Genomic DNA, 13,683 nt, shown 5'->3' on the forward strand with positions numbered 1-13,683 from the left:
TTGGCAGTCAACGTATTTATTTCAACTTGCTTTTGTTTTACCATTTGTTTAATTTTCTTAGATTTCTAAGCAAAATCAGTTTGCATGGGCCAGCAAAATAGTGACTTGCTGAAATTTTAATGGTATTGTCCCTTTAAGAGAGACACTTGACTTTGGACAACTAGGGTTGGGCATGCATGAATCTATAATTAAATGGTATCCAAACTGGATGTTTTTGTCACATGGATGGTTGTATAATTCAGATGAGGCATGTTCTTATAGTCCACTGGCTGATTTAAAATTCCTTTTTTTTCCTCCAAATTTACTGTGGTATGTACTGGTTCATTGGTTAGTTTCTGTGATCAATGGATAGGAGTATAAAATCATGTCATGCAATTACAATTCACTTCAAGTTACAGGTAGTTATTATTTCTGCCGGAGTTTGCTTTGCTTGATTCAATTAAATTTACTATTTGTTATCCTGAACCAAAGACAAATAATTTATGAAATTGGAGAAATTTTTGACAATTTATTATTGATAATGTTTTATGATGATAAGAATATTTAATAATAGTTAATACTGATTGAATATTTTATTTGTGTGTGATTGCATTTTTCCCCCTAGGAATTGAGTGATCTTCATGCAGATGCATTGCATGTACTAGCAAACTGTCTGGAAGAGGCACAGAATGTTACAATTATCCGTGAATCAGGAGCTCTGGAAAAGTTTTTGTTATTTGTAGCTACCTCCTCGTTTCCTGAAGCACAGAGGCATGCAACTAATGCAATAACAAGATCAGCTCGTAACAGTATGTTAGAACTTGATTTTACCAAATACATTTAAAGTGGATTATTACCAGTATGAAATTTTTATAAGTTGTAATTTACTGCTAAAACTTAATGATTAAAACAATATTCCAGGATCTATGTAAATATAATAGAATTAATAGTACTTTGTTTGTCTGCCACTTACATGCATATTATGGTACAGCATATTTTCATATGGAAATTAAATGCAGCTGTCATTTTTAAACAATGCTAAGTAGTAGAGTCGCGTATGGTGTTCGCCCAAAAAGTAACAGTTCTTCTAGATGCATTTATTCTGGGAGAGAGAATAATCAACTACCAAATGCAGAACTGAAAGTGAAATGTCACATGAAAGGACACCAGAAAGTCAGAAAATGGAGTTACCCTATTGACAGCCTCAAGTCAGCTCCCTTATTCAGTTTACTCATGGCAACTTACCTTCAACTCGTTTTATGAATCTCCGCTCCATACTCTTTCATACGCTTACCAAAAACATTCTCTTAACAATTTGGATGAAGGCTGAGGGAATTGTTGTTTAGTTTGCAGTTGACATAAAGATAGGTGGAGGAGTAGGTAATGTTGAGATGGCAGGGAGACAGCAGAAGGACTTGGATAGGCCAGGAGTATGGGAAAAGAAGTGGCAGGTAGAATACAATGTAGTAAAGTGTAAGCTTATGCACTTGGGTAGGAAGAGTAGAAGTATAGATTATTTTCTAAACTATTTTTCAGAAAGCACAAAGACACTTAAGAGTCCTATTTCAGGAATTTGTTAGGGTTAACAAACAGGTTCACTTGGCAGTTAGGAGGGTAAATGCAATGTTAGCATTTGTTTCAAGAGGGCTAGAATACAAGGGCAGAGATGCATTGCTGAGATTGTGTAAGGCTCTGGTCAGACCGCATTTGGAATATTGTGAGCAGTTTTAGGCCCCATATGTGCTGGTGTTGAAAAGGAGATTTATAAGAATGACCCCTGCGGTGAAGAGATTGTCATATGAGGAACGGTTGAGGTCTCTGCATCTGTACTCAGTGAAGTTTAGAAGAATGAGGGGTGATCTCATTGAAACTTACAGAATACTCAGAGGCCTGAATAGAACGGATGTGGAGAAGATGTTGTCACCAGTCAGAGAGAATAGGACCTGAGGGCACATTTTCAGAGTGAAGGTATGAACCTTTAACTGAAATGAAGAATTTCATCAGCCAGATGGTTGTTAATCTGTGGAACTCAGTGCCATAGAAAGCTGTGGAGGCCAAGTCATTGAATAAAGACAGAGATAGATAGGTTCTTGATTTGTAAGGGAATCAAAGGTGTTTGGAAGATGGGGGAGAATAGGGTTGAGAAACATGTCAGTCATGATCAAATGGTGAAGCATATTTGATGGGCCAAATGACCTAATTCTGTTCTTATATCTTAGGTCTCATGATCTATTTCTATCTGGAAATTTCAAACTACCCCAGTACCAAATTCTTTTGAGTAATCCCAGATTTCTACCTTTTTACATGAAAAGATATTTCTTCATTTTGCTTCTGAATGGCTCGCTCTACATTTAAATTTATGTCTGTTTCTTCTTGATTCTTCCACCAGAAATTGTTCTCTGTATGTACCCTGTCAATTCCATTTAACATTTTAACTCAATTGGATCATTTCTCAGTCTTCTACATTCAAGGGAATATGAACAACTTGTCCTTCCCATTAACCATTTAAGTCTGGTATTGTTTTGCGTTACCTGTCTCTTCCCCACTGTAATATTATATAGAAATACTGTGCTTATTGGCAGGTAACAAAAGAGTCTTGGTAATTGTATGCTGCTGATATTTACTCAATTAAAGGAGAATATTACTGCAGAAGAAAGTATTTTCAAAATTGTATGCAAATTTTTTAACAACCTTTTAAAGTTGTTTTCAAACCTGTTTATTGAATCATCAATCCTTCATGCTGACACCTCTCAAACTATGTCAACTTAATTCAACTACAGGTTCAGAGTTTAACTAAGACCTTCTCATGTTCTTCCCCATATCGGTTCCCCATGGGAGACTGATTAGCAAGGTTAGATCTCACGGAATACAGGGAGAACTAACCATTTGGATACAGAACTGGCTCAAAGGTAGAAGACAATGGTGGTGGTGAAGGGTTGTTTTTCAGACTGGAGGCCTGTGACCAGTGGAGTGCCACAAGTATCGGTGCTGGGTCGTCTACTTTTTGTCATTTACATAAATGATTTGGATGCGAGCATAAGAGATACATTTAGTAAGTTTGCAGATGACACCAAAATTGGAAGTATAATGGACAGTGAAGAGGGTTACCTCAGATTACAGCAGGATCTTGACCAGATGGGCCAATGGGCTGAGAAGTGGCAGATGGAGTTTAATTCAGATAAATGCGAGGTGCTGTATTTTGTGAAAGCAAATCTTAGCAGGACTTATACATTTAATGGTAAGGTCCTAAGGTCCTAGAGAGTGTTGCTGAACAAAGAGACCTTGGAGTGCAGGTTCATAGCTCCTTGAAAATGGAGTTGCAGGTAGATAGGATAGTGAAGAAGGCATTTGGTATGCTTTCTTTTATTGGTCAGAGTATTGAGTACAGGAATTGGGAGATCATGTTGCGGCTGTACAGGACATTGGTTAGGCCACTGTTGGAATATTGCGTGCAATTCTGGTCTCCTTCCTATTGGAAAGATGTTGTGAAACTTGAAAGGGTTCAGAAAAGATTTACAAGGATATTGCCAGGGTTGGAGGATTTGAGTTATAGGGAGAAGCTGAACAGGCTGGGGCTGTTTTCCCTGGAGCGTCGGAGGCTAAGGGGTGATCTTATAGAGGTTTACAAAATTATGAGGGGCATGAGTAGGGTAAATAAGCAAAGTTTTTTCCCTGGGGTCAGGGAGTCCAGAACTTGAGGGCATAGGTTTAGGGTGAGAGGGGAAAGATATAAAAGAGATCTAAGAGGCAACGTTTTCACGCAGAGGGTGGTACGTGTATGGAATGAGCTGCCAGAGGAAGTGGTGGAGGCTGGTACAATTGCAACATTTAAAAGGCATTTGGATGGGTATATGATTAGGAAGGGTTTGGAGGGATATGGGCCGGGTACTGTCAGGTGGGACTAGATTGGGTTGGGATATCTGGTCGGCATGGACAGGTTGGACCAAAGGGTCTGTTTCCATGCTATACATCTCTATGACTCTATGATCTTTTCCAAGCTGATGTAACCTGAATTCCCTCTGCAGATATTCACATGCACATTTTATCTGAACCTATTACTTACTACTTCATCTTTTCCTGTTGGGCCCTTATCACATGCCTTGTTATTCAGTCATGTCACTCTAGTTTTTTCTATCTCAGATACTTTTATCCCACTCATAACGAAGGTCTCTTCAGCTGTAAGAATACTAGCTTTTACGAGTGATATAGTCTTAGCAAGTGAAATATCCTCATCAGTGATTGCTAATCTTGCCAACTACCTTTCTGAATCATTTGTTCCACAATGTAACAATCTTGTGGACTATGTAGTGGAATCAAAAATCGCTGTCCATCTTTGCATTCACTTGTGAATGAAGTCATTGCAAATGAAACTCCATTACTTCGGAAGAGAGGGAAGGAAAAAGGAAGTATTTACACGCTGACCAATTTAACAAGAGTTGTGGAGGACAAATGCAAATTGATTAGAGTAAACAGGAACTGATTAAAGAGAGTGTATATGGATCTGGGGTAAAAGATCACAACTCCAGGTCATAGTCCAACAGGTTTATTTGAAAGCATGAGCTTTCAGAGTGTTGCTTCTTCATCAGGTGGTTCATCAGAAATAGCAGCATTCCGAAAGCTCGTGCTTTGAAATAAACCTGTTGGACTATAAGCAGGCATTGTGATTTTTAACTTTGAAAACCTCAGTCCTACACCGGCACCTCCAAATCATATATGGACCTGTGAAGAGTAGATCATGTCTGACTAGTTAGATATTTTAAGATCCCTGGGAAACTGAATAGAGCAGTATCAATCAGGAAGCTATGCATGTGGACTTTCCAATGGTGTTTGATAATATCACATCTCCCCAGCATGTCAGCTATAGACAGGATAGATCGAGTGAATCCTTAGAAGAGTATAAAGAAAGTAGGAGTATACTTAAGAGGGAAATCAGGAGGGCAAAACATGACATAGCTTTGGCAAATAGAATTAAGGAGAATCCAAAGGGTTTTTACAAATATATTAAGGACAAAAGGGTAACTAGAGAGAGAATAGGGCCCCTCAAAGATCAGCAAGGCGGCCTTTGTGTGGAGCCGCAGAAAATGGGGGAGCTACTAAATTAGTATTTTGCATCAGTATTTACTGTAGAAAAGGATATGGAAGATATAGACTGTAGGGAAAAAGATGGTGACATCTTGCAAAATGTTACAGAGGATTACAGAGGAGGAAGTGCTGGATGTCTTGAAACGGGTAAAGGTGGATAAATCCCCAGGACCTGATCAGGTGTACCCGAGAACTCTGTGGGAAGCTAGAGAAGTGATTGCTGGGCCTCTTGCTGAGATATTTGTATCATCGATAGTCACAGGTGAGGTGCTGGAAGACTGGAGGTTGGCAAACGTGGTGCCACTGTTTAAGAAGGGCGGTAAAGACAAGCCAGGGAACTATAGACCGGTGAGCCTGACCTCGGTGGTGGGCAAGTTGTTGGAGGGAATCCTGAGGGACAGGATGTACATGTATTTGGAAAGGCAAGGACTGATTCGGGATAGTCAACATGGCTTTGTGCATGGGAAATCATGTCTCACAAACTTGATTGAGTTTTTTGAAGAAGTAACAAAGAAGATTGATGAGGGCAGAGCAGTAGATGTGATCTATATGGACTTCAGTAAGACGTTTGACAAGGTTCCCCATGGGAGACTGATTAGCAAGGTTAGATCTCATGGAATACAGGGAGAACAAGCCATTTGGATACAGAATTGGCTAAAAGGTAGAAGACAGAGGGTGGTGGTGGAGGGTTGTTTTTCAGACTGGAGGCCTGTGACCAGTGGAGTGCCACAAGGATCGGTGCTGCGCCCTCTACTTTTTGTCATTTACATAAATGATTTGGATGCGAGCATAAGAGGTACAGTTAGTAAGTTTGCAGATGACACCAAAATTGGAGGTGTAGTGGACAGCGAAGAGGGTTACCTCAGATTACAACAGGATCTGGACCAGATGGGCCAATGGGCTGAGAAGCGGCAGATGGAGTTTAATTCAGATAAATGCGAGGTGCTGCATTTTGGGAAAGCAAATCTTAGCAGGACTAATACATTTAATGTAAGGTCCTAGGGAGTGTTGCTGAACAAAGAGACCTTGGAGTGCAGGTTCATAGCTCCTTGAAAGTGGAGTCGCAGGTAGATAGGATAGTGAAGAAGGCATTTGGTATGCTTTCCTTTATTGGTCAGAGTATTGAGTACAGGAGTTGGGAGGTCATGTTGAGGCTGCACAGGACATTGGTTAGGCCACTGTTGGAATATTGCGTGCAATTCTGGTCTCCTTCCTATTGGAAAGATGTTGTGAAACTTGAGAGGGTTCAGAAAAGATTTACAAGGATGTTGCCAGGGTTGGAGGATTTGAGCTTCAGGGAGAGGCTGAACAGGCTGGGTCTGTTTTCCCTGGAGCCTCGGAGGCTGAGGGGGTGACCTTATTAGAGGTTTACAAAATTGAGTTGTAATCTGAGGGGCATGGATAGGATAAATAGACAAAGTCTTTTCCCTGGGGTCGGGGAGTCCAGAACTAGAGGGCATAGGTTTAGGTGAGAGAGGAAAGATATAAAAGAGACCTAAGAGGCAACGTTTTCACGCAGAGGGTGGTACGTGTATGGAATGAGCTGCCAGAGGATGTGGTGGAGGCTGCTACAATTGCAACATTTAAAAGGCATTTGGATGGGTATATGAATAGGAAGGGTTTGGAGGGATATGGGCCGGGTGCTGGCAGGTGGGACTAGATTGCGTTGGGATATCTGGTCGGCATGGATGGGTTGGACCAAAGGGTCTGTTTCCATGCTGTACATCTCTATGACTCTATGTAACTATAGATAAATAATGTGACAAGAATTTTTAATTGGTGGAGAGATTGAAGACTGAGAATAGGAATAAAGGAAAGTCTCAAAAATTTGGACAACAGATTAAGCAAGCCATTTCCCACTGCTTCTCTGCAAAGGTGATTGATGTTGGTGGTACTTTCCATCAAGAGGGTGCTGCTGCAATTCCAAACAAATGTTCTCAATTAAGCAAAGTTGTGTATGATGTTTAGTGCTGATGTGATGGCAGATACACAATTTGTAAGCATTAACAAGTATCTGATTGAATCTAACATGTTCCACTGTTTGTAATAGGCAGAGTACTGTACACAAATGTTAATGTGAACCATCCACTGTTAGATGTGCATCTGCAATTAGGAAGCCCTTGCTGAAAAATCCTAACCATGCTAAATTTTACCCTCGCTACTAATTTAATAAATTATATCTGCTAGAAACAATATACATTTGAATGCAGGCACATGGACTTTAAAAACAAAAGGAATAGGTTCAAACTTTGCACTTTTAAAATAATTATTTAGAAGCATGGGGAACTCATAGTTCTCCACTGCTTTCCGTATGGCAAAGTTTCAAGAAATTTTGTTGTGTTGCCATAGTCTTACCAGACCGTAGGGGCTGATTTCTCATTAGAGAGAAGCAACTGGTAGTAATTTAACCTGAGGGTCACCAGACCTCAAGAAAGGGAAGAGATTGAGAAGTAGAGTCCTTCATGGTAGCCCACTCCACCGAGGATATGCAGGTCATTGGACTCATCCACCGCCAAACCACAACAACGCGACGGTCGGAGGAGGAGCGTCTTATCTTCCGACTGGGAACCCTCCAACCACAGGGGATGAACTTGGACTTCACCAGTTTCTTCATCCCCCCTCCCCCCACCTTGTCTCAGCCAAATCCCTCCAGCCCGGCACCGCCTTCCTGACCTGCAGTCTTCTTCTTGACCTCTCCGCCTCCATCCTACTCCGACCTATCACCCTCACCTTGACCTCTTTCCACCTATCACATTTCCAACGCCCCTCCTCCAAGTCCCTCCTCCCTACCTTTTATCTTCTCCTGCTGAACACTCTCTGCTCATTCCTGAAGAAGGGCCTGTGCCCGAAACGTCGAATCTCCTGTTCCCTGGATGCTGCCTGACCTGCTGTGCTGTTCCAGCAATAAAGTTTCAACTTTGATCTCCAGCATCTGCAGACCTCACTTTCTCCTTCATGGTAACCTCAAGTCATGCTATTGGCTTCACACTGCTTTGTAAACCAACCATCCAGACAACTGAGCTAAACTGATTCCCCCAGCCAACTATGGTCCACTTGCCAACCAAATCTTTTCTACAGTCTAAGTTATTGTGAGTGTTTAAAACTTGATATCCTTGCATCCATCGTGATGCATGCAGGATGAAAAACTTTGGCTGTATGTCTTTTGTTTCGGTAATAATAAAGGGAAAGTTCCATTGATAGTAAGATATCTCAGGTGGAGTTTGGGATGGATCAACACTATTAGATCAAGTTAATGTCTTAAATAATGGAATAGATAATTGTGTTATCAAGTTAATTTAGAGGGCTCAATAAGTTATGTGGATGTGCTGAAGATTTTATAAAGCTCCACAAACTAAATGGGCCAGATGTTCAACTGTGGGATTGACAAGCATTTCATTTGTGAAAAAGACTAGGAGAAAGTGAGGACTGCAGATGCTGGAGATCAGAGCTGAAAAATGTGTTGCTGGAAAAGCGCAGCAGGTCAGGCAGCATCAAAGGAGCAGGAGAATCGACGTTTCGGGCATAAGCTCTTCTTCAGGAATCGCTTGTTTCACTTGTGGGTAACACAGCTGTGTACATGTGCAATGACTCTGAGGTTCTATGCATAGAAATCAGAAGTACCAAAAGCAGTTTTGAGGAGAGATGTAATCACTGGGAATCCTTTGAAAAGGCAAGAGACTGCAATAACTGGGACTGGTGCCATTATGTGCTATTTTTAGAAGGAGTGAATGTTTAATGTGGTTCATAAGACACCAGTGAAATGGGCTGCTTTGCTCTCAATTGTATGGAACATCTTAAATATTATTTGAATCATCAGGCAGGTATAAATGATCCTATCACACTCCTGACATATGCCAAGTTGTTACTGAGCAGAGCTAGGTCATTTAGAGTTGAGTTGCTTGTCACATAATTCCCAGCTTCTGACCTGCTCTTGAAATCACATCATTTAAGCAACTGGTGCAATTAAATTTTTGATCAATGTTAACTCCCAGAACATTAATATGGGTTTTCAGCAACACTAATGTCATTGAATATTAAAGAGAAAAGGCTATTTTTTTCTGCTTGGAGATGATCATTGCCAGGCAGTTCTGTACATGGCACTTGCTACTTTTCATTGTTAACCCAAGGCTGAGTGTTGTTCAGGTGATGCTGCACATGGGCATGGTCTGCTTTGGTATCCAAAGAGTAGCAAACATTGCTGAATACTGCAATTCTCAAAGGATTTCCCCACCTGTGATAGTTTTATTGGGGGGAGAGGTGGTGGACACTAATTAAGATGTCAAAGATGATTGAAGCTAACTCTGAGAAATTCCAACAGCAATGACTTGGGGCTCAGATGATTAACCTCACGTAACTGCAATCATTTTTGTTTTTGCTGGGTTGGGAGGAGAGTCCAACCAATGGAGAATTTTCCCATCAGTTTTCAAATTAAGATTTGCGTTCAGGTTTCCAGCGAGATTAATAGGCAATGTTATCCAACTTTCCCTAATGTGGGCATATTGCAATTTAATTAGGGCTGTAAAGGGTTACAAGGTAGCTAGGAAGCAACTGAAGAATGGTCTTAGGAGAGCTAGAAGGGGACATGGAAAAGCCTTAGTGGGTAGGATTAAGGAAAACCCTAAGGTATTTTACACTTATGTGAGGAACAAGAGGATGGCCAGAGTGAGGGTAAGTCTGATCAGAGATAGTGGAGGAGGTAGGAGAGGTCCTTAATTAATACTTTCCTTCGATATTCACTCGTGAGAGGGACCTTGTCGTTTGTGAGGACAGCATGAAACAGGTGGATATGTTTGAAGATTAATGTTAAGAAGGAGGATGTGCTGGAAATTTTGAAAAACATGAGAATAGTTAAGTCTCTGGACCAGATGGAATAGGCCCGAGGTTGCTATGGGAATTGAGGGAAGAGATTGCTGTGTCTTTGGCAATTATCTTTGCATCCTTATTGTCCAGGAGAAAGTGAGGACTGCAGATGCTGGAGATCAGAGCTGAAAATGTGTTGCAGGAAAAGCGCAGCAGGTCAGGCAGCATCCCAGGAACAGGAGAATCAATGTTTCGGGCATAAGCCCTTACTGTCTACTGGAGTACTGCCAGATACTTGGAGGGTGGCAAATGTTATTCCCTTGTTCAAGAAAGGGAATAGCAATAACTCTGGTAATTACAGGCCAGCTAGTCTTACGCTGCTGGTGGGCAAATTATTGGAGAGAATCCTGAGAGACAGGATTTATGAGTACTTGGAAAACCATAGTTTGATTAGAGATAGTTAGCATGGCTTTTTGAAGGGCAGGTCATGCCTCACAAGCCATGTTGAATTCTTTGAAGATGTAACAAAACACATTTGAAGGTAGAGCAGTGGATGTGGTCTATATGGATTTTAGCAAGGCATTTGATAAGGTTTCCCATAGTAGGCTCATTCAGAAAGTAAGGAGGCATGGGATACAGGGAAATCTTTCTGTCTGGATACAGAATTGGCTGGCCCATAGAAGACAGAGCGTGATAATAGATGGAAAGTATTCAGCTTGGAGCTCAGTGACCAGTGGTGTTCTGCTCTTTGTGATTTTTATAAATGACTTGGTGGGTGGGTGGAGTTGTGGATAGTGTGGAGGGCTTTTGTAGGTTGCAACGGGACATTGACAGGATGCAGAACTGGTCTGAGAAGTGGCAGATAGAATTCAACCCAGAAAAGTGTGAAATTTGGAAGATCAAATTTGAATGCAGATTCAGGGTTAAAGGCAGGATTCTTGGTAGTGTGGAGGAACAGAGGGATCTTGGGGTCATGTCCAAAGATTCTTCAAAGTTGCCACTCAAGTTGATAGGGTTGTTAAGAAGGTGTACAGTGTGTTGTTTTTAATTAGCAGGAGAATTGAGTTGAAGAACTGCGAGGTTATGCTGCAGCTCTATACAGCCAAGATCAGACCACACTTGGAATATTGTGTTCAGTTCTGGTCACCTTATTATAAGAAGGATGTGGAAGCTTTAGAGAGGGTGCAGAGGAGATTTATCAGGATGCTGCCTGGTCTGGAGGGCACGTCTTATGAAGGAAAGTTGAGGGAGCTCTGGCTTTTCTCATAGGAGCAAAGAAGGATGAGAGGTGACTTGGTAGGGGTGTGCAAGATGATGAGAGGCATAGATGGCCAGATAATTCCCATGGTGGAAATAGCTATCATGAGGGGGCATAATTTTAAGGTGATTGGAAGAAGGTTTAGGGGAGATGTCAGAGGTCAGTTCTTTATACCGAGAGTGGTAAGCAACTCTTGGATTGGTACATGGATAATAGTAAAATGAAGGGTATATAGGTTAGCCTGATCTTAGAGTACGATAAAAGGTCAGCACAACATTGAGGGCCGGGATTGTGTTGTACTATTCTGTGTTCAAATTACAGAGTCATAGAACAAAATCTTTGCTTCAAGAGCATCTTTTACTTTTTTCAGCTTGTTCCTTTAGATCATGAGCGAGCATCTTGAGTTTGGGCAAATAAGGCTGAAAATACAAATGACTATATAAACTCCCCGAGGAACACTTTCAGCAAGAAAACATTTCAAAAGCAATCCTATGAAGTAGTAACTGCTTTGAAAGTTGGGCCTCATGGTTTCCTGGCCTCTTCAAATAACAGGTTTTTATAAATGTTATATTTATTGGCAACAAGCCTGTAAGATCCTAACTGCAAATGCAATGATAGTAATTTTGACCCACAATTCTCAGAATTATGGATATTTGGGAGTGATTGCCAATAATTTACTCAAACAATCCATATAACATTAAAAATTGTAGGTTGTAGCTGAATGGCCTCCTTCTGCACTATTCTATTCTATCAATTGATTTTCAAGTTTACAATACAGATTTGAAAGCACTCTGCAGCACATGATTTCTATAGGTGTATGTTTTCATTTTATGGATGATTTCAGTTTGCTTTGGCTCATAGACTTATTACAGATGCTGGTTTTGTTAGTGGTTTTAGTGATCACAATGAACTTTGGCTGACTGTGTTTGTATCACTACAAGAAAAATAAGAAATCCTAGCCAATATGTAGACAGTTGCCTGCTTTTACTTGAAGAACACTCCTCTAAAGTCAAGAAAGTACCTCACATGGAATATGTTTTATTTTCCTTAATAAAGTTCTGTAAAGTTGATTGAATCTTGTTGATCGTAACAGTATGTGGTTATCCCCAAAGTGTGGAGAGATTTCAAACCAAAGCATGGAATGTTGTAGACATAAAAAAAATAGTGAAGTTACAGTAGGATGAAATTTATTGGTATTGCTCAGCAAATTTGCATTTGACTTCACGATGTGCATGGGCAAATTAAAATTGATGTATGGTATATTAAAACGAATTAAGATGTTCTTCTCAAAACTTTCAGCATTTTATATGTTTTATTGACTCAGTCATTTTTTTCATTTCAGCTATTGTACTAAGGTGTCTTTTTTTACTTTGAAACTTCACATCAATTTCTTTCTCAATAACATAAGGTGAAACCAGAAACATTTTCCATCAAGAAGGTTTGGAAAAAGCATTGGTGATTCTTTTAGGAATCAATAATGACGCAGTCAAAATAGCTGCTTGTGAAGCTGTGTCAGTTATGTGTTCATCTGAGTCTAGCAAAGAGACTTTCAGAACTGAAGGTAAGTATGCATGATTTAATATCATTCTTCAGTTAAATTTTCATTCCATGAATAGCAAACATTCTAATAGACAACTACATGGCATAAAGTTGAAAATAGATTTCTAATATTTTTTGCAGAAGCTATTGTTCAGATAGTTCCACTACTGACAAGTGACAATGTGGAAATGAGAGAAGCTGCTGCATTAGCTCTAGCAAATTTAACAACTGCTAATTCCAGCAATGCTAGGTAAACATTTATTATTAATGTTATGCTTGCTGTTTGTATCAGTTATTATGTAGTTTTGCTCTGTAAATTTTCTGTTCATTGGAAGTTATCATCAGTGATAACTTTTAGAAAGCATTTGATACAGTGTCACATGGCAAGTTGGTTAGCAAATTAGAAATGTTTGGGATTTCTAACAGCATGGATAAGAATTTGCCTAAAAGATTGGAAACGGAGGATAGATATTGATGGGCGCTTCTCAGATTGGAGATGAATTGAAAGTGGTTTTCCCAGGGGTCACTGTTGGCACCGTTGCATTTTTCTAATTTATATAAACAATTGGGCAAAATCCCTAAATTTGCAAAAGAAACTAAGCTAGGGAGAATAGTGAATTGTGAAGATGAGGCTGAGTGACTTCAAAGAGATATTGACAATTTGCCACAAGCACATACTCCTGATTGATGAATTTCAACAAAGAAGAAACACAGTCGATATAGGCTCAACGGTACAGGAGTACAGGAGCAGAGGGACCTCAGGGTTCACATACATGATTCTCTAAAGATGTCCTGGCAATTTGAAACGGTTAGTAAGAAGGCATAAAGGATCCATGTGTATATAAGAGCAAGGAAGTGATGCTACATCTCTGCAAATGATTGGTCAGACCACATTTGACCTATTGTGTTCACTTCTGGGCACCTTATTTAAGGAAGAATATTAAAACCGTGGAGAGAGATTAATTAGAATGATGCCAGGAATGAAGGTATTTAAATAAAAAGAAAGATGAGAGAGTTTGACCTTA

General features: G+C 40.2%; 1 protein-coding gene across 2 annotated transcripts in view; it reads left to right on the forward strand.

The window, feature by feature from the left end:
• The window catches only part of armc3 (armadillo repeat containing 3), a 172,832-nt gene that overhangs the window by 71,476 nt on the left and 87,673 nt on the right, over window positions 1–13,683 (forward strand). For both annotated transcript variants that reach the window (XM_043690441.2, XM_043690446.2), the window contains exons 9-11: window positions 605–788; window positions 12,528–12,680; window positions 12,800–12,908. In XM_043690441.2, coding sequence (XP_043546376.1) covers window positions 605–788; window positions 12,528–12,680; window positions 12,800–12,908 — 446 coding nt within the window. The remainder of the gene's footprint in view (window positions 1–604; window positions 789–12,527; window positions 12,681–12,799; window positions 12,909–13,683) is intronic.

The sequence above is a fragment of the Chiloscyllium plagiosum genome, unplaced genomic scaffold, assembly GCF_037043375.1.
Source record: "Chiloscyllium plagiosum isolate Xiang-an unplaced genomic scaffold, Cpla_swu_hap1 HiC_scaffold_5, whole genome shotgun sequence".
NCBI classification, from domain to species: domain Eukaryota; kingdom Metazoa; phylum Chordata; class Chondrichthyes; order Orectolobiformes; family Hemiscylliidae; genus Chiloscyllium; species Chiloscyllium plagiosum.